Source organism: Grus americana, chromosome 2 (genome assembly GCF_028858705.1).
Source record: "Grus americana isolate bGruAme1 chromosome 2, bGruAme1.mat, whole genome shotgun sequence".
NCBI classification, from domain to species: Eukaryota; Metazoa; Chordata; class Aves; order Gruiformes; family Gruidae; genus Grus; species Grus americana.
This window is the reverse complement of record NC_072853.1, coordinates 22,607,128-22,627,932: the sequence shown is the minus strand read 5'-3', so window position 1 is coordinate 22,627,932 and position 20,805 is coordinate 22,607,128. Positions and strand designations below refer to the sequence as shown.

The 20,805-nt window shown below is 43.1% G+C and overlaps 1 protein-coding gene across 5 annotated transcripts in view; it reads left to right on the top strand.

Annotated features, from left to right (window-relative positions):
• The first annotated feature begins 2,817 nt into the window (after positions 1 to 2,817).
• The window catches only part of FZD6 (frizzled class receptor 6), a 29,932-nt gene continuing 11,944 nt past the window's right edge, over positions 2,818 to 20,805 (top strand). For 2 of the 5 annotated variants that reach the window (XR_008575946.1, XM_054817336.1), the window contains exons 1-2: positions 3,083 to 3,367; positions 3,522 to 3,913. Coding sequence is in view for 4 of the 5 variants with exons in the window: in XM_054817336.1 (XP_054673311.1) it covers positions 3,734 to 3,913 (180 nt within the window). In the remaining variant the exon portion in view is untranslated. Of the gene's footprint in view, positions 2,915 to 2,984; positions 3,031 to 3,082; positions 3,368 to 3,521; positions 3,914 to 20,805 lie in introns of those variants that run through there. The other 3 variants (XM_054817337.1, XM_054817339.1, XM_054817338.1) reach the window with 3 other exon arrangements.

Sequence of the window (20,805 nt, the reverse complement as noted above, 5' to 3'; positions counted from 1 at the left end):
ATTTCATTTATGTATGAAAATGCATTCCGATGGAAGTAATTAAGCTATCACTTTATATAATGCCATATTTATACAGTATGATGCTAGCAGAGCTTACAGTTAAGGCTGCTAAACTCCTTATAATACCCTATTTTCAGGTGCTTGTTACTTTGATGAATTTGTGGTTTGGCTGAAATTGCCACACCTTGGATTTTTGTCCGGTTGCTTCAGCAAAATTTCATATTAAGTTTTCATGAAAATCCTGTAAGACATGCTGGTTTTTTCCATATTAAAATTATAACAGAAGCTTGTCTGAGAAATTGTTGACCCTACATACTGAGAAGCAGAGACTTTTCACTTGGTATAGATGGTCCTAGACAGTTCTGCTGCTGTTTCCATGAAAATGTCTATAGGCTTAGTCAATGAAACTAGAAAGGAAAGAGAATTCAGTAGAAATCTGCTGGAGTGTGAATCTGCAGTGAACACTTCCTGCCCCTGCAAGGTTTCAGTGTGTCTGATGGTGTTCCTGGAGCAGAGAGCAACTCAGCAACTTCATCAAGAGCTGAGCAAGAACTTCCCTAGAATGGTTTCTGCACACATGAGTGGGGAGACTCCCTCTTGCATGCTCCTGGTGCTCCCACTGCCAGACCTGCAGAGTGTGCGGCCTCTCAGAGCTCATGAAAAGAAAAATGTAGTATTTCTAGGATGGGAAGAGCTACCGAGGGAGACTAGGACAGAAGCCAGCTGGGAGATGAGAACTGGAGCGATGACAAAGGATAATGTAGGTGAGTGTTTTCATACACTAGAGCACATTAACTTCCACAACGTGCAAACAACATTTCATTTAATTTCAGTTGCTTGTTTGTACAGCAAATTTAATTCCAGCTATCAAGTCACTCCATTTTCTCAAATGGCAGAGCCATGTGGATCTGCCGCAGGTAGGTATAATCCTCCCCATGATTCATAGAGGTGCTAAAATGGTTTTGTGTAAGGGAATCTGGAGGGGTTTTGTGTTTCTGTAGGGTGACACAGGAAATGATACACAAAATATCTGCATGAAAAGAGAGCTTCTAGATGCTTGTGGTCCTCTGAATAACCACATGCAGCTTCACACTCTGCACCATGCATGGATGGATTCTCTGGGTAAATGTGCCTGACTGCACAGACTATCTTGGGGCTCATTAGCAGAAAGGCAGTGCTGCCTGAATGTTGTCAAACCATTTCTAAATCTGGTTTGCATGTCTCGGCATCTGGTGTTTCCTGTTCCAGTCCTGGAGCACAGAGCGAGTTGCATGGCTGAACAGCAGCCTGAGGAGACCTCGGGTAGCTCCACATAGAGAAATTCGGTCATGTCTGCCTAGTAACCTTCAGCACTGCTATAGTTAGGTCTCATTAGCTCAGGCCTGTGTTTGTGAACACAGCTAAGTGCTACTGGACGCGAACTTGTCTGGTGTGTGTGGTCTCAGCCAGCAGCAGATGTGGGTGCAGGAGGATGACAGTTCACACATCCTTGAGACGAGTCTCTGGAAGACAGCGGTAGCCTGAGCACTAGAGTCACCTGGGTGCTTCTCCTTTGTCTGAACACTCATTTCCCTTTGTTCTCACCTGTCGTGGTTTAGCCCCAGCCGGCAGCTGAGCCCCATGCAGCCACTCACTCACTCTCCCCCGGTGGGATGGGGGGAGAGAATCAGAAGAGTGAAAGAGAGAAAACTCGTGGGTTGAGATAAAGACAGATTAATATGTAAAGCAAAGCAAGACAAGGAATTCATTCCCCACTTCCCATGGGCAGGCAGGTGTTCAGCCAGCTCCAGGAAAGCAGGGCTCCACCATGCCATCACTCCAAATGTTCCCCCTCTTCCTTCTTCCCCCCAGCTTTATATGCTGAGCATGACATCATATGGTATGGAATATCCCTTTGGTCAGTTGGGGTCAGCTGTCCCAGCTGTGTCCCCTCCCAACTCCTTGTGCACCCCCAGCTACTCGCTGGTGGGGTGGGGTGAGGAGCCGAAAAGGCCTTGGCTCTGTGTAAGCACTGCTCAGCAGGAATGAAAACATCCCTGTGTTATCAACTCTGTTTCCAGCACGAATTCAAAACACAGCCCCATAGCAGTTACTATGAAGAAAATTACCCCAGCCAAAACCAGCACACCACCACAGCATCCCCTTCCTCAGCAAACACCTCAAATCACTTCCCTTTCCTTCATTAAATTCAATCATTCCACATCGACTTCTAACATGAAACTCTTCCTCAGCCTGAGCCTCATCTAACGAGCGCCTGCACCCCTCGTCTCGTGAGGATTCGGGCATTTTGCAGGAGCATTTTGCGGTGAGGGCACACAGTGCTAGCCTGGCCGCCAGCTGCCCCAGAGCCCTCTCACCTCACACCTCCTGGCAACCCACGCGCCTGTTTGGCAACAAGCCCCAGAATCGCTTCCACGGGCGGGTTAAGTTCATTTCCCGACGCTTGAAAGTGTGTAAATCTTCTTAGTATTTATTTAGTGTATTGCAGAGACAATATGGAGTGTTTTTATGAAAAACTAGAGCACCAGGTATTGTTCGGAAGGATTTTTCATGCCGTTTGCGTTCAGTCCCGGGGACGTTCTCAGCCGAGGCTCAACTTGCACCTGCGCTGGGGCACGGGCAGGCCTGCGCGACTCGGGACCTCGGGACCCCGGGCCTAGCCGGCGGTGCCCGGGCTGGTCGTTGCGCCCCGTGGCGATAGGAGCCCGGCGCGCTGCAAGGGGGAGGCCCCGCCCGGGGCAGACCCCGGCCCGCACCGGGGAGGCGGGGCGGCCCGCACCTGCCCGCCCCGCCCCCGCCCGCCAAGTATCGCGCGAGCGCCTCCCGCCGCCAGACGCCACATCCTGTCCGTGCCGGGGGGCGCCGCGGCCATCGCAGCCGCGGCGGGGAGGGGGCGGCTGCTGGGCTGGCCCGGGTGAGTGCGGGGGGGAGGGGGGAAACGGGGGCGCCGCTGCCGGGGCGGGCCCTGTCCCGGGGAGCGGCGGCTCCTCCTCGGAGAGGAGCGCGGCGCCCCGGGGCGGCCGCCGAGGGGTAAGCGTCCGCCGGGAGGCGGGTCCCGGTGAGGGGGCGGCGGAGGCGCGGCCCGGGCGTGTCGGGGATGCGGCGCCGAGACCGCGCCCGGCGAGCCCCGGCTCCTGGGCTGACTTCTCGGCCGGCTCCCCGCCCGGCCCCGCGGGCGCCGCTTCCCAGGGCGGGGCTGGGAACCGAGCGCCGACAACGGGGCGTTGGGAGCAGCGGTGGCTCCGGGGCCCGGGCGGGAGCGGTGGCCAAGCACACCGCTCCCCGTGGGTGAGGCGGCGCTCCCCGGGACGGGGCGCAGCGGGAGCGCGGATCGCGCCGTGCCGTGGCCCCCCGGCGGAGCGGGAAGGTGGGGTACGGGGGGCGCGGTGCGGTCCCGGCGGGAGCTGCCCTGGCTCCTGCAGGCGTGTGAGGAGGCCGGGTTCGGCCTTCGGACGGGTGGTCGCGGTCGGGTTGTTTCGGCTGTTAATGACTCTGACCTGTCTTTTCCTGCTTCTGTATAGGCTCGGGGAAGAAGGGATTTAGTAAAATCGCGATCAGCCAAAATGGAAAAATACCTAAAGCAGCGGTGAGGAGTCGATGGTCTGCCTTACTGCCTGTGTCCCTGCCTTGCACCAGAACCTGCAGGGGAAGATGTGTGTCTTTATCCTTCTGCAAAGCCGGTCTGCCTAACTACTGAAGGGAGCTATGTGCTGAAGTTGGCGATCCTGACAAAATGGGAGTACTTGTGTTCTCTGCGACTTGCAGTTTACTTCTGACTCTGGTGCGAGGGCACAGTTTATTTACATGTGAGCCAATTACTATTTCCAGATGCTCAGGAATGCCCTACAATATGACTTTTTTCCCAAACATCATGGGACACTACGATCAGGACACAGCTGCTCTCCAAATGGAGGTGAGTTCTCCCACCCCTACGTATGTAAATATAAACACTATGAAACAACCTCTCTTGTCATTGAGAAATGGTTTGTGGTATCTGTTGCACTGAATGACAAGGCAGATAATGTTTAGTGACTGGATGTTTCTTTAAATGTTTTTGGAGTGCACTAGAGCTGCTTGGTTGTATAAGCACTGTGTAAGGGAGCTATAGACGCCCTCCCCCACCCCGCCTGGGATCTTGTGTTAGAGTGGAAGAGGAATGGGCGTAGCACAGCGATGTGGCTATTCAGAGCTGTTTGGCAGAGCTGATCGCATGTAGCCCAGGCACGTCACTGATAAACAAAGCGAATCTTGGAAATTCTCCGGAGACATAGCTTATGATATCCTGGCCTGCCTGAACTCAGGTAGTGCAAAAATAATGTTTAGAAGTTGCTCTTTGTTCGTCTTTTAGCTTATGTCTACTAAGGAGAGGTATTTAAACTTAGCCCTATTCTCCATTGTGGCTTTTGGATTCTGTTGTCTTCTGACTGGATGCTGGAACTTCTGACTGAAAGAGCAACTTTTTTTTTAAACTGAAAACAAACATTTTTCTCACCTGAACTGACTGTAACATACGGCTCCCTTGAGAATATGCCACCTTGTGGAAAGGCTTTGCCGACAGGAATAGCTATAAAGGGCGAGAGCCTCTCTGGGTGAGAGGCTTGTAAAACAAGTTTTAAACCTGTTTCAGTAATGGCTTTCACTGGTAAGAGGAGGGGGAAACATCTTAACGTAGGTCATGAAAAGCTTACCATCTTGTGCTGTGCAGAATGAAACAGAAGTGAGTTGAAAATTAAGAAACTTCTGGTTTTAAAAAAATTATATAGGCTACTATTACTAAAATTTTATTTATATATTCTTTACTGAGCTTGGAGGAGGAGCTTGGTTCAGTTGCCAGAACATTTTTTTAGTGTTGCTTGGGATAGCCAGGATTCCCTGTTAGGCCTCTAGCTGCCAGCCTCGAAGGGCACAGGCTATGGTCTCACATCACGTTTGCCAGCCGGGTGTAGATGTATGGGAAATTCTGGTATCAAATGTTAAGACACCTGTGTGCAAGCAACTGAATTCAGCTGCAGATCTTGGATAAACTGTGGGCTTTTAAATTGGAAGGCAGGCTATAGGCTTCAGCTGTAAACTCTGTGCAGTGCTTTCTCCAGTCATCATTTGTCAGGAATGCTTTCTACAGCCTCTGTCACTTTATCTTGTCAGGTACGCTGTTGTTTCTTACTTGGTGTGTCTTAACTACAACTGTTGAGCCAGCTTTTGTCAGTATTCATGCCTTCCAGTCATGCTGCTGTTAGAGCAGAGAGACCACAGAGCCATTTTTATTTTTTGCTATGACTGACTTTTCTGAACTGTCAGTAACCTGTGCCCAGTGTGTGCCTTCTGCATGGAGGGAGTTCCTTTTGGAAAGGGTTTGTGGCTTACCTGTTCTCATATAGTTACTTCATTAAAAACTATGTGGTAGTGAGAAATTTTGTTGTTTTCTCTCTCTTCCTGTCCTGTCTCCCTTATAACCATCTCTGACTACTGCAGTGGTTGATAACTACTCAGCTGACTGATGGGGTGGCTATGTGGAACAACAGTGTCTATTAGGATTTGATTTCCCTACCCTGTTTCATTTGCTTCCTATTGTCCTGTCATTGCCACTGTCTGGCCTCTAATTTGGTATACCTTGCTACTCTAGCGTTGTGCAGACATTTCTAAACTACCTAATGTGTATGTGTGCTGATCTGCCTGCTTTTATTTGTGATTCAGCAGTGCTGATTGGCTTCTTGGTCACATTGAATTTTTCAGACAGCTGCTTTACTGGTGAAAGGGTAAGGAAGTTTCCTTTCACTCTGTATGTAGCTTGTGTTGAATCTGCTGCTGGTGATTAGATTGGAGTCAACATGGTAAGCTTAGGGCGGTTCATTGCTGGGCCTTTTCTCTGAGGGAGACCAGTGCATACCAATGTCACTTACACACTTTGATGTGATTCTACATGGTATTTGGTAATGGCACCAGTATAGTTTGTCCATGGTGACAGAGAACCTTCTCAGGATTGTCAAAGGGTTCTGTTTTTCAGGGGATTTGGTGTTGTAGCAGAGGAGGAGGAGCTAATGACTTCTGGAATGGTGTTTAATTTCACTTTGCAGCCATAAAGAGGCAGCTGGTTGGGAGGTGGAAGAGACTTCTGTTTTGAGAGCTTGAATTTTTCTGTAATTGGTAGTTCAAACTTTGTTCATACCAAAGAAAGAATTTAAATATTATGTTGGTTAAAACTTTCTTTTGATCCTCCATAGGAATGCTTAAAGGCTTTGTTTCTTCATTCCATCTCTCTCTTCCCCCTCCCCACAGCCTATTCTCAAGACTGGGCATGGTCTTAGGATGTAAACACTGGGTTTGAGATTGAGGCTTGTGATATTTCCTTGCTTATCTTAACTTTTTTTGAGCAAGCTGCTTAATCATGCCATTTCAGGGCACATGGCAGAGACTTCTTCAAGAAATCGAAGTATATTGTGCAGAAAGGCCCTCGATGTTAGTCCTTTCTTCTGCTTCTGTCCCCTCTGGAAATGTCATCTTACATGGAGTGTTTGCTCCCAGAAAGGACATAAAATTGTCAAGGTGATGAGCCTTACCTGAAGGTGAAGTTCACTCTCCAAAACAGTAGTAACTAACTCCTATATCCCACTCTCAAGGCTCTACAGGCATGTTCTGCTTGAGGTGGAGGAGTGTGTCTTACATAGCCAGCAGAGCTGTGTTTTTCATCTGCTGGAGCACAAAGGCTTCTGTACAGTTTCTGTACTTTCCAGAAAAGTGTTAAATTGGCATTTCTGGGATGGTGTCTTCATAGTAGTCCTCCAGGAGAGGTTGATGTGGAGCCACTGTCTCAGGTGGTGGTTGTCCTCCAGGAAATCAGCTGGATCACCAGATGATCTGTGATCTTGCATTTCTGCCTCGTGTATCAACTCTTCATAATAATGTGCTATAAACCAGAACACTGAACTGATTAGAGCAGGAAAAAAGACTAACTCAGACTAACTCAATCTTATGGCCTCTGTTATGGGTGTTTTGGCTAGTGACGATCGTCCCCCTGGAATCTTATTTTCTGCAACAGAAAATTCATCATTTGAAGCTGCTCCCTCCATTCCCCCCCATATTTATTTTTTTCATTCTGAGATTTCAGCTTGGCAGACTGAGTTTAGGCTACTTGAGTTTTGCTTTATATTTGGATGTTTTGTTTATATAACAAATGGTGATTTAAGTAAAGTAAACCCACAAAACTGTGGTGTGAAGTTTTGTGTTTGCTAGCTAAACAGCTGCATGTCAGTGGAATCTGTTTGCAGATGCTTACAGTATCTGTGTCTCAAAGCAGTTTAACAGTAATGCTGCTCATGTTACTACTAGCTCAGATTGGGAGGCTGAAGATCTAGCGTTTGTCTAGTGAGGAAAATGGATGGACAGAGCAGAATAGCTGGTTCATTACAACTATACTTAAATAGGTGTAACTCTCCCCCTCGTGGTCATCCTCAAAACTAAGTTACTTCCAATACCAAAGTAATTCCTACTTTAGCTGTCCTGGAATAGGTTGTCAACATAAGGCATTATTCCAGCAAGGCAGAGAATATTACTGTGTTGTAACTTTTTGTTCATATCTCTTAATCTGTTCTGCTGCCGTTCTGGAATGTGTCCACCGTAGACAAGCCCTTAAGACTTCCTGACCTGGGTAAGATCTACAGGTCTGTAGAAGTACAAAGGCAAAAAGCTTGCCAGCGAGTTTTAAAAGTAGACTATACAAAACATTGGAAAATGTCCCACAGAGAACAATGAAGTACCTCAGAGACTGGAAAACTGATGTAGTAGTGAGTTTTCCGTTCACTTCTGAGTTCATGACCATGTGCCAGAACACGTGTGTGTTTATGGAGAATTCAGTACAACTGGATGCAGCAGTGGGAGAAATTGTATGAGAGCTAGGGTTGGTTTAAATTAACAAAACCAGTTTGAAGTGGATTAAGCAGCTTGATACTCAAGTTCTGCGAGTTAAAATTTTTAATTGAATCACTTAATTTGCTTCCACTAAATATAAATTTGCAATTAATTCATTATGAAGATACTTCCAAAAACTGAAAACCTGGTGTCTGGCAAGCTTAAATCAGTACATTTATGTATGTGTGTGTATACACACAGGGAGGAGGAAGCTGTCCATCTTCTGTAGGTTGGGAGTTTTGGGGAGGTCAGTGCTGTTTTGTGTAGAAGGTTGTTACTAGGATGTTCTGTAAAATAGCACAGGTATGAATTTACTGAAACCTCTACAGACAGACATCATGCCTTTCCCTCTTACTCCACATGAGCAGTGCTCGGTCTAATATGTGAACAACTAGTACTTAAAACTTGAAGGTTAAATCTCTCTGCTCTTAAATTTTTGGTAGCTCAGTTTCAATTAAGAAAGCAATCAATATTCTCTATCTGCCTGGAGTTACATTTTTGTCTCTGGTGCTGCCTCAGAGCCTAAGTTGGAGAAAGGGTACAGAGGTGTGGACAGTGAGCCAATGGAACAAGCACAAGGGCCTCTTTTTAGTTCATATTTTGCTTGTAAAATTTCTGCTGTTTCTTTAGCACGTGTTACAGGTACTAGCGGGCAGGGAAGGTTTGTATAAAAAGTGGTAAATGTATGCTGTACATCATATGTTACTTAGGACAAACTAAGGTAACTTTTCTAGCTTATCAGAACAAAGTGGTGGTCACAAAAGATTTTGGTGGTGAAATAGCTAAATTTCTGCTTTTTAAGTTAAAGTTGGCAAATGCCAAAGTATTTTTTTTAATAGACACTTCATATGAATCAAGGGAAATACACAGTGGTATGACTGACTTCTCTACTGAGTAAGTCTCTAGAAATGCAGAATAGTTGGGCATGAATAATTCTGTTTTGAGCATCACCATGTCACTTGTAGAAAAGCTTTGGCTAAGGGCTCAAACATGTAAAAAATGACACAGATATGTATAATTTATAATATAATACAATTTGGGAACTGTGTGTTCATTTTTGTACTCTCTTGCTTTCAGGTGTTCCAAAGAAATCTAAGTCATCTAGTTCTTACAGTGGTTCTCAGGGCAACACATTTATAAACAGCCTTTGCTGATTCCTGTGGGTACACTAAATTACAGCCACTAAAAAGTGTTTGTTACGTGTAGTACTGAGGCCCTTCATCAAGTGTGATTAGCTTGTGCAGATTGTCTGAAACCAGACAGGCGGATGTGTGTAATCCTATTACACTGGCTTTAAGCGTATCAGTCATCTGTAAAAATCTAATGCTGTTTTGTTTGAACAGCATTCCTTGTCAACTTGACAATGTGAATAGTACCGCCTTGCCCCTTGTTCTAAGATTCCGCTTAGAGTGCGTGGGGGTCCAAAGTAACGCATGCTTGATGGAGAGGGTATTTACCTTACATTAACTGGGGTTCATTGAGATGGTGCTGACAGTGTGATTCTCAGAGCCTCATCTTTATCCATGTTTAGGGGCTATGTCTACACTAGCAAGTAATTTGGCATTACAGGAGTGGATCACTAGGAGAAGTTGTTAGCACACCTCTTGCCTGTCCGCTGCATGAGACTGAGGGATTTTTACTCTGGACTAGATTTAGGCCAGTCCTACTGTGCATGAGGTCTGAAGTTGGCCTACAGAAGGCTCTCTTCCAGATATTTCTCAACAGCAGAGCTTTCAGGGATATACCATAGTACTCTGTTGATGGTCCCCTGCAGACTGCTGTCCTTTCCATAGTGCCCTGTCTGGTGGTCACGTGTAGCTGCAAGCCTTGGTGGTTTCTGAGTCTCATGGTGCAGCCTGCATCTTGGACCCCCTCTTCTCCACACTCGTATGCTAAGTGTGGTGACTGGCTAAACCAAGGCACCATAGGTGTGGAGTGAATGAATGGAGTCATGCAAGCTTCCCTAAAGCTGTTTATGTAAAAGAGGAAAACATGGACAGAGCTGCTGAGTTTGGAGCTGCTTTGCCTTCATTGATTGATACGAGGCAGTTAGGGCTTGGGAGCTGAGCCCAGACTGGTGGGAACACATCATCCTTGGAGTCAGGGAAAGCCAGCAGTGGGTACAAAGCTTTCAGACATAGAAAGGTATATTTGAAGCTGGTATTTGTCCTTACACTTCACCACTGTCACATACAATTTCAAGATCATCTCTGTGTTTTTAAGGAAGTGGCTGCTGCCCTGTGGAACCTTGTGAAATTCACCTGGTCAGTAGCAAATCAGATTAGGGAGGGACAAGTCTGTTAAGGGTGGTGTGGTGACCATGATTTCAAAGGTCATTCTTCACACTGTCTTCCTTTTAATAGTAGACAAGTGGACAAAATTGTATACCATTGTGTACAGATGGCCCACACTGTTTTCCCTCTGCTGTTCATGAGTTGTCAAACTATGGGATCAAGCATCTCATTAACAGCTCACATCCGGTACATTGGCCCACGACAGCTTTGGCAACAGCAATTTGATTGTCTTGCAGGCCTTGGTGAACCACCAAGGTACATTTGGAGACATCTTTGCAAGGCTCATGATGCTTATGTCTTCTACAAATCTAGCCTAAAAATGGAAGAGAGTTCTGATGTCCTCTTTCTGAAGAGGGCTTTGTAGTGTTTAGGTGCCTTCCTGCAACTGAGATGCTGTTTGTCCACAGTGCTGCATGGGTCATAAGGCTGTATGGAGCCCAGGCCCTTATTGCATGCAGGTGGAGGTGGAATGCGAGTTTAGTTTTCTTTTTGCAAGATGGATGTGATGTTCAGGATGACAACTTGGCTGCAGGATGTTATCTATGCCTTTGTTCATAAAGACCACAAAGAGCAAATGGTCAAGGAAAGGAGTGCATGGGATAAGGGATGTGGTCAAATGTCAATGCTGTCTTTTCCAGTGTGGTGATGCAATGATTAAATATAACAATTTCTAGAACTACTATTGTGTCAGCTCTTTAGTTCTCTACCCCTTTCAGAGGAGGGGATAGGAGTGTCTGCACCACAAAGCTTGCTGCCTTTTTATCTCTCACTATCGGTTTGCTGTTGATTCACCAACCCTTTGGGGCAAACATGGTTGCTTTGTCTCCTGTTGCCTTTTTGGATCTTTTCTGTGTATTGTGTGCAGCTGCGATTGCCACATCACAGTAGTAATTTGTGTGCCAGAGTAGGAGATGCATGTCTGCCTTCTCCTGAACTACATAGTAGAGATGAATGGAGACTTGCTGTCTGCTTAGGTATTAGAAGATGGGGAGCATAAGAGCTGTGTAAGCAGCTACTGTAAATGGGGGGAGAGAAACTTGCTATGACATACAGGCACAGGGGACAGGCCTGGATAATCAGGCTCTGCAAGATAGAAAGTATATTCTCTTATCAAAGATATCTTCTTTCCATCCCCGTAGTGAGATAGATGAGAGCTTCCTGGGAGGGGAAAACCAAAAACCAAACAAAACCATTAATCTTTGCTGTGCTTAACTTCTGGTAGATCAAGGTCTTTCAGTGAGTAAGCGCATCCTTCCCAGTTTGACCCATGCTGTATTCCCCAGAGGGCCTGCACTATCAGACTTCTTCAGTCCTAGTAACTATTGTTGCTTAAGGGTAGAAGAAAAGGTGGCCTTGAGGTTTTAGAACAGGAGAAATAAGGAAGATAATGGGAGGAAGGCACCATGGCCAACAGAATGAGTACTGTGGGCTAACAATAAGAAAACACTGGCTAATACAGGCATTCAAAACTGGGGAGAACAGGAAGGGGTCCCAGCTCCTGCCTGGCTGTGTTGAGCATGCTGCCTGCCACCCTCCCTTGGGTGCTAGGTGCCTGTGGATGGGGGTGAATAGCAGTTATTGATAAGGGTGGAGGCCCCTCTCTAGGATTGGGCTGACTTCTTATAGGCCTTCATGCATCTGCCCCACCAATTGCTGCTATGAAAAAAGGTAATTTAATTAAGATGCATACATATGTCTACAGAGCAAAAATCTATAACTATTCAGGTTATAATGGTTTTGATATTTTATCTTCATAAAAATAAATAACTGAACAAAAATGCCACAAAAAGTATGCCTCTGGAAGATAAGAACTATTTCCCACAAATACTTAGGAAGTGTCACTTTTTCAGAAAGAGATTTTAGGTATATCTTTTTTAAAATCTTAAGTACTTTTCCATTACAATAATGATCTACTCTGAATAATAATAATTATTAATTATTATTAACTTTGTTTTCAAGCTATAGTGAAGATGATAGCTATAGAAGTGAATTTAAAGTGGAAGGCTTGGTTTTCCATTTTGCATGCATGCTGATTTTTCCCAGAAGCAGTGATTTTTATAGAAAATTACTCTGGATCAAAATTTATTGCAGCTGTTAGACACAAAGTACAGAGAAAGTTGGCTATGTGGTGAAAGCTTCCTAAACACAAACAAACCAAGGCTGCCATCAACTTTTTCATTCTTTTGAACTGTCTCTGGTTTGTGGCTCAGACTCTCGGGTCATTCATTTCTAGTGCTGTGTCTGACTTGCGTTGATCTATGCTTCTGTGTTACTGAGACTTCATTCAGAAGATCCTGTCATCCTTGTTAACCCATGTCCATGACAGAAGCGACTTGTGCAGATTTTCTGGGGAAAAGTCTGTTTGAAGTTCAGGAAAGCATTTGATACTGTACTGCATGAAAACTATTAAAATTACTAATGTCTGTAAACTTTCACTAATCCATTCACTTTGTGATGCAAGAGACATCAGTCAGACATGCACAAGTCAGATGACTGAGTTGAAGCCTATGAAGCTGCATTTATCTACCTTGCTACCTGCAGTTCTTACCTCTGTCTTCTGATTTTAGTATTTCCAGTTGGTTATACCTTGAGACACTAACATACTGCTTGGCTGGCCATGAGACAAGCTATGTCTCATTTTTGAGATATGGGCAAGAAATGAATGGATGTGGATACTTTTCATTTTGTTGGATTTGGGAGGCTAGGGTGGCAGCTTATTGTTCTCCATTAGTATGGGAATTAACTTCATAAGCCAGGTGATTTTCCAATTTATATACAATATCTCTGGCCCCATGTAAGCCCTACCTAACCAATGGCATGGCTAGCCCAGGTCTGCAAAGAGTGGAGAACCTGATGCAGGCAAGAGTGTGGCTTCTTGCTGAGCTTCCTCAGATCTAATGGGGTCAGCTTTGAGCCAAACCTGTTGTGCCATATAACTGTGTTTTGGGTGAACTCGGAGCAGGATCAGCAGCCATGTAGAAATGGCACCTGGCTGGGCTGGTGCTGGTTTGTGCAGAGCTGGTTCAGATGCCTTTGCATCCACAGAATGGACTTTCTTGCCATCTTGGTAAATCTATGATGGTAAAGGGCATTGAGTGTTCTGGTGTTCTCCTAACATTAGGACGGCTTGGGTTTAGAAAAGGAGAGTTGAGTAACTTGTTGGGAATAGAACTGGTTGTCCCTTGCAGGCTGGGTTGGCAGTGACAGGCACATCTCTAACTGCAGATTGTATGGCTTTCTAGCACGGAAATGTCTCTTGCTTTTCTCTGTTCATCTGTATCACCTTATCTGAAATACTCAGTATTTATTTTATAGACTGGCAAAGGAGGTGTCTGACATGGATCTCTGAGCATTCTGGATAGTAAGCAGTCTGTTGCATAAATGGTGCCTCAGAGCTTGGCGTTAGTTGCCTATCTTCTGGAAATACGTATGACTTGATTTCTGCTCCCCTTGAGTGTTTCCTTCTGGCTGTGAGGCTATCTCTGCTTCCTGAATTCTCTGAATGCCATTCACTGGTGCCTCTCTGTGGACATCCAACAGGGCAACTGCTGTGAGGACCTTCTGAAGTACCTGAGTTAGGCATAACAAGCTTCTGCTGCAATAACCAGTTCCCTTTGTGGAACTGGCTCTTGATTGCTTTACTTGATGTTGCAGAAGACTGACAGAAGATTGCTTGAGAAGATCAATCCTGTCGTGACTGAGATAGTCCTGATTTAGTTTATATGTGAGGTAGGCAAGGAAGAAAGCATGGTGCAGCGTTACTACTCCGGTAACTTGCATAGTGGTGTTCCACTACAGTGTGTGTCCACACTCCCAAAGACAGGGGGAAACCATGAATCCGGTCTGACTTTTTTGGAACCAGAGCAGGAACAACTTCTGCTGGAATCTCTTTCAAATGAGGAGCTTGTTATAGGTAACAGGCAATCTATCAACAGTATTACTGGTAATCTTCTAAATTGTATTCTACACAAAAAAGTTCAGTAATAAATCCATTTACTCCTGTAATACATGGCAAATACATGAAGAATTTAAGATTATTTTGACATTGTTCTGCTACCACAGTCCAGATGTAATGAAGATCTGTCTAGACTTCAGATGTTTGAGGGCCTGCAGTATACTTTCCTTCAATTAACTTACATTTATCTTTTATGCTCTGTATAGTATACATGGAGATAAACCCATATATAATTGATAGCTTTGTGTAAATAGTTCAGTTCTATAATGCTTGGGAAAACTCCCTCATGTTTGTTTTGGACTGTAAATTGCAGAGGCTGGAATATCTATAATTTAAGTCAAGCTATAATTTAGGTTAGAACCACAAAATGCAGTGAATTTTGCTAATAAGCTATTTTGGAAAGTATTGGAATACTTGTACTTTAGGGTTTTTTTTTTCAGAGTAACTTCTTAGTGAGATGTAATATTCCTGTTGTTTCTAACCTTTGTTATAGTTAAGAAATATAGGGATATATGGTTTTTTTTGTACTGAAATACTTAAAGGGAAATCATGGAACTAAGTTGTTTTACTACAGAATTTCTTTCTGTAGTTGCTAGTTAATGCAAAACAGTCCAGAGCATATAGAAGTAAAAAGCAGAATAGCTTGTCTTATCTTTTTGTGTACGTGTCTGTGCATACTGTTAATGGCGATGGCAAGTTTAGTGCCCAGTTGTGGTGGTAGAGTGGTTTTTTGGTTTGCTTTTTTAAAGTGAGTGTCTTGCTGCCCTACTGACCTCTGAAAACTTTCACCCATGTGCCTTGTCCTTACTGTGGTTGGATTTCTCCTTAAACAGTCCCATCAACTTTGAACAGCTAGTAGAAGGTTCACAACTGAATATGTATTAAAGTATATTGCCTATATAGATGTAGGGGTGAGTGGTGGTGAAGAGTTTTCAAATATACTCATGATTTTGTTGCAAATACATTGAATGGTGAGATAAGTTGGCTCATTGAGTGGTTGCACAGCCTAGGATTGTCGCTGGCTGGCTGGTGGTGATGCAGGTCTGGCCCCCCCAGGCTCTGTGCTGCATGGGCATCTAACTGCTGGCTGGTCAGTCCCTGAGCCACTGCAGTTTACAGCACAGAGTTTTTAAGATCAGCTGCCATCTGACTTTGCCTTCTAAATTATGATGCTTCAGGTGCTGACTGTTGGGCAGGTCCCACACCTGCATGGCTGTGGGAGGAGCAGACTGCTGGGAACAGTTCAGCTTATCAACTCTTGCAAAACTGTCCCCACACTTTGTTCAGAGCCCTAAAATAACTTGTTGCCTTTGAAAGTCCAAGTGCGTGCATTGCCTTTGTTCAGCTGGAGGACAAAGATGAAAGCTGGTATCTTTGCAAGCATCTTCCATTGCAGAACAGCATTGTTTGATCCACTTGCTAGTTTACTACTTTTTTTTTTCCTACCCGCCCTCGACCCCAGCTCCTTGAACTCCATATTGTCCTTGAGTAGGAAACTTCAACTATTTGTGTATTTTAAACTACTGGGGTAACCTGATTTCTACTCTGACAAAAGATTTCATTCTTATCTCTGTAAACATTAGACTGATTACATTTAAAAAAACCATTTGACAACCTTTTAAATTAAATATGATTGTATTTGCCTTAGTTCTGTTTTAAGAAAGTGATTCTGCTTTGTTTAAAACTAGTTTTAGTAGTCACTCGTGCTTTCAATGGTTTTTTTTACCTCTGTCAAACTAGCATGCACTAATGATGCATATTAAACTTATACATATTCATATCTAAAATATTTTATTCCTATCAGTGAATTTTAGTCCTGAAAAACATTTATCTTAGAGGAGTTACCCATATAATTGTGAGTGAGGTTAGAAAATACAGATTATGACTGATACTTGCTGGCAGCAATAGTTGATTATTACCCACAGCTCAAGTAGTGATGTGGAGTATTTGGGGGGCCCCCTTAAATCAATAGCAAATTAGTGCATACCATCTTCATTGGTAGCTTAAAGGATGGTTGACATTGCACTAATGTTCATAAGCTGCACCCACATTCTGTTTTGCAGCTCTGCTGTTGAAGTAGCAACTTCTGGCAGACATGTAGCAACAAGACGCTGACACTTAAACTGCCTTAGCCTCCTCCAAAGTAGTTTCTAAATCCTTACATACCAACTTAAAAGTGTCTTTAACTTGCCTTTGATCTAAATCCATCAATAAAGCACCCAATTGGAAGAACCTAGTCTTTTTTCAACATTGCTTTGCATCTAATCAAACTTGAAAATTTCATCCTTCATTTAGTTTCATGTGTCAGGACACTTATTTATTTATTTATCGTGACTTAATTGTGCATGAATTAGGAGTCAGAATTTCTTGGCAGCTGATTCACGGTGGCCACGAGCAAATTACCACCCTTACCAGCCCATCTGGGAATTGTATGAAGGCATTAATCTCACTGGGTATGATGCTAATCTCATTCGCATCCAGCCAATAATAGCTCTATTGAAATAATAGTGTAGGATTAAATCAACCATGCCATACTTGTTTCCCTGTTTTTAATTGAAACATTATCATTATAAAAGTAGCTAAAGATACTGTGAAGATTAACAATTAATGTAGCTCTGTGAGTATAAAGAGTAATTACTACCTATTCTTTTGACACCGTTTATATACACAATGGTTGACACTGGCTGTATTTCCTACATATTACATATGAAAGTGTATATGTAAAATATATTGTGTTTAGGTTTTGAGGTAGTACTTTAATTCTCTAATGACACTTACTGGGCAGTAGTTGTGTTTGAGTCTGGTGCTGTAAATTATTAATTGTTATTTATTAATCATTAAGGTGAGGAGGTGAGGTGTTATTTCCTCTAAAACAGGTAAAAAGTTTCATGAATAACAATGTGTATCTTTAATATAGATAGCAATCTGAGATATGCTGTGTGATATGATTGTAAAAATTGAGATTTAAGCCTGTTCCGCTTCTATGATTGAAAGACACAGTTAAGTGACAAGGTTGTAATGTTTGTGCTTTAGGTCACAAGATTCCTATCAAATCATGAAATGGTTACTGTTGCTTAACAGTGAGACAGCTGGTGTCTCTCACTGGTTAACTTAGCTTAGTTAACCTAGCTAACACTGAGGTTAAATGTTTTAACTTGGTAGCTAGACCTCAGTGATTAGGAGACTAGCTTTTTACTGTCTTAAGGAACTGGCTCCAATGGCTGAACAAAGGCTCTTATTCTCTCTGTATCTCAGCAATTCAAGATATTTCCTGGCTCTTAGAACCAAGGTTTGTCATAGCTGATTGTAACAGAGCTCAATATTTTGATCCACTGTTTTCTATATTATTTAAATATGCCTGTGACATTAATCAACAGAGTACAGAAGAACATTTTCACTTGCTTGTTTTGACATACGTTAATAGTTATCATACATCCCAACCCTAGACACATCTGATCATCTCTGGTAATACTTTTCTCTAGAATAAAACTGAGATGAGGTAGGAACGGAGCATCTGCACCATCTGCCTGGAATAATGAACTTGTTTCTGTTGTGTCTTGGACTTGGAAGCCTGCTAAGCACAAAACAGAGAAGCATGCTGAGCACGAGATTCGCATACAGTTCTAGGCTGTAATTTACTTGCTGGCAAAGCATGTTTAAGCGTGTTTGCATGTAGCCATTTATTCTGTACTCTCCGCTGGTTTTTTTTGCTCATCTCAGTTGTGTTATTGTTTGTAGGACCACACCATAACTGGGTTTCTGAGATAGTCTGGCGGTTTGCCTCTGGATAAAATAGAACATAGACATACTTTGTAATGAATCTAGGATTTACTGAGTAAGGTGTTGGTGTTTTGTTCAGTGCAGAGGATATTCCTCTCACTGGCTAGTCATGCTCTACTCCCTTTGATTGTTTGACCATATTCCCAGTCCACAGCACATACACGTATGTGTCACAGTGCTCAGTACAGACCGTTTTGCGCTGGGAGGTTTCTGTACAGGGCACCAGGTGCCCCTCTCATACTCTGCACTGACAGTGCAGTGGAAAGTTTGCATTTCACAGCCCTCGGTTCTTCACCACTGTTGCTTGAGGCAGCACTTCTCCTGTTGTTACAGACTACGTCATCTTTGGTTTTACAGTTGTGATTACTTGGTTGGAGGTTTTTTGGTAGATTGTTAGTTGCCTCATTTACTGTTTGGGTTCTTTTTTCCCATTGGCAGGACGATGAGAATTTATATTTTAGGACTTGGATTGGTTTTGGGAGGCTCCATTCTTGGCTTTGTCTGGTTTCACTCTATTTTTAGCACTGCCATCACCAAATCTGCAGGTTTTAATCTCTGTTCTTCACGTGACAGGGCAGTGGTTGCTAATGCTAGAAATGCCAGGTGCCTTGGTTTCCTGGAAGAGCCTGTTTCATGTGGTTTTGCCACCTGCAGATCCTGAATGTCCTGAAGAGGAGAGGACTATGGTACTAGTTTCTGAGTTTAATCCCAGACTTGGATGCTCACGATATCAGCATGTGCATGTGTGCAGGTTACCCAGCTAATCACTTGGGTAAAAATGGCTGGGACACCCATGGTCCAGATAACTCAGCCTTCAGGCAGATTCTTACTGTCAGTGGGCTCGTGATCTTGGCTTTACAGATTTTGCTTATATGCCATGAAGCTGGAGGAGCAAATATTTTGGGTTTTTGGTAAGATTTTGCTTTTCTGGTCTGCCAGGAAATGCAGACCTGTCATTTTCTGTAATGAAACATTTCCAAATTGGCTAGCTGGAAGTGAAGCCCACATTAAAGATACATAATTGTTAGCAGAGTTCCAGGCGCAATTTACTACCTCTTTTGCTGTTCTTAAATGGTAAAAGCAGGCAGTTTCTGAAAATAAATCTGTATTTTACAAATCCCATTTGTGTGTGCTTGAGGCAAAGTTTTACGTTTTGTAGAGGTTTTTTGGTCGAGGGAACTCATTGCCTGTGAAATCTATTGGAGTGTTTTGATGGATTCAACACATTTGTTGAAAATGGTGATTCAGCCTGCATATTATGTATTTCAGTTTTCAAAAAGGCTTCAACGTGATCATGCCCTTCGTTTTTTTTTAAAGAAACCATGCTGGTAACCTAACAGGGACTTTATTTTCCAATGCCTGCCTAAAGAACAAGAAGAAAAGTAGGAATAAATAAATGTTTTGTCATAGTGGAGAGTATTAAATCATTAGCCATTAGTTTCATCCTATACCAAATAAATGACTAGGGTGGTTCCACCTAGTCCTCTGTACTGAAACCTCTGATACACAGCTAATTCATAAATGACCTAGAAGAGGGATGGATAGTGAATTTGCTGAGAAAACAAAATCAACTAAAGAGTTGCAGAAAGGTCTTGTGATAGATGCAATTGAACAATAAAATGGGAGGCGAGATTTAGGGTTGGTAAATGCAGAGTAATGAATATGGGGAAAAATAACCCCCACTATTTGTACAGGTAGGTGGGCACAGTGTTGTATTAGTTACTGTCACTCAGAAAAGAATCTTTGTTGTCACTGTGGAAATGTGAGGTCAGTGTTCAAATGTTGTCGAGGAAAATGGAAGGCAAAGTATATTATGAAAGGAACAGAAATCAAAATTTAAAACATTATTATGCTACTGTGTAAATATAATAGGAGGGTGGCAAAACAGCATGGAAAAAGTAGAGAGTAATCTGTTAGCTGTCTGTAAAAACATAAATTAGGTTGCAAAACCAGGAGTTACAATAAACAAATAAAATGCAGTATTTTCTCAGCAGTGCCTGATTTAATTATGCAATATAACTTAGTACTGTAGTATTTTACAAAGGGTATGAGTGTAAATGATTGAAAAAAGGATTAGATGTGTTCTGGGAAGAAAAGAGGTATGTTGGTGTCTTTTCAACACAGTGGTGGTGTTATAACCTGCAGCTGGTTTCCTAAATCATTAATTGTAGGATACTGGGAGGGATATCAGCTTGTTGTCTTAAACCCCCCTTGCTAGCAGCCATGGTGAGAACAGGGTGGCCAGCTAAATGCACATTTAGTCTGACTCAGAACGTCTGCTTGTGTTTTCAGAACATCAAACTTACTACTCTAAGCTTGTGTTCATACTTTCAGGTGCCAAAAAGTAAATATTTTTAGCAAGCTGAAAGAAATATTGTAAGAACAATTGCCCTTGGTAGTCAAGTCCTTGGATTTCTGCTCTGATTACATTACAGGCTGAGCGTAGCTTTCTTCCTACAATTTTGCATTTATCTGTCAAGGTATTTTTGTGTTTAAATTATATATGTTCTTTAAACAACAGTATTTAGCCAATAACAACAAGCTATAGTAAAACTGACAGAAACTCTCTTAGTATGGTAAAGGTTGGGTTTATGTCCTGACTTCCTTCTGTATCAAGGGAACAAGCTTACAATAGATAGCCTTATTAGCTATGTTGGAAAGTGCTATTTAAAAAGTGTTAGCTGCTAATCAAAATAGCTAGTAAAATAGCTAGTAAAATATCTCTGTAGATAAAGTTGGTTTCATAGATATGAATATTGTGGGGTTTTTAAATTCTTGCTTTCTAGAGAAAATATTGCCATTTTGCTTAAGTCTGCAAAAGTTCTTGATTTGGCACCCTAAAACTTGCTCTGGAAAATTAATTTTATCAGC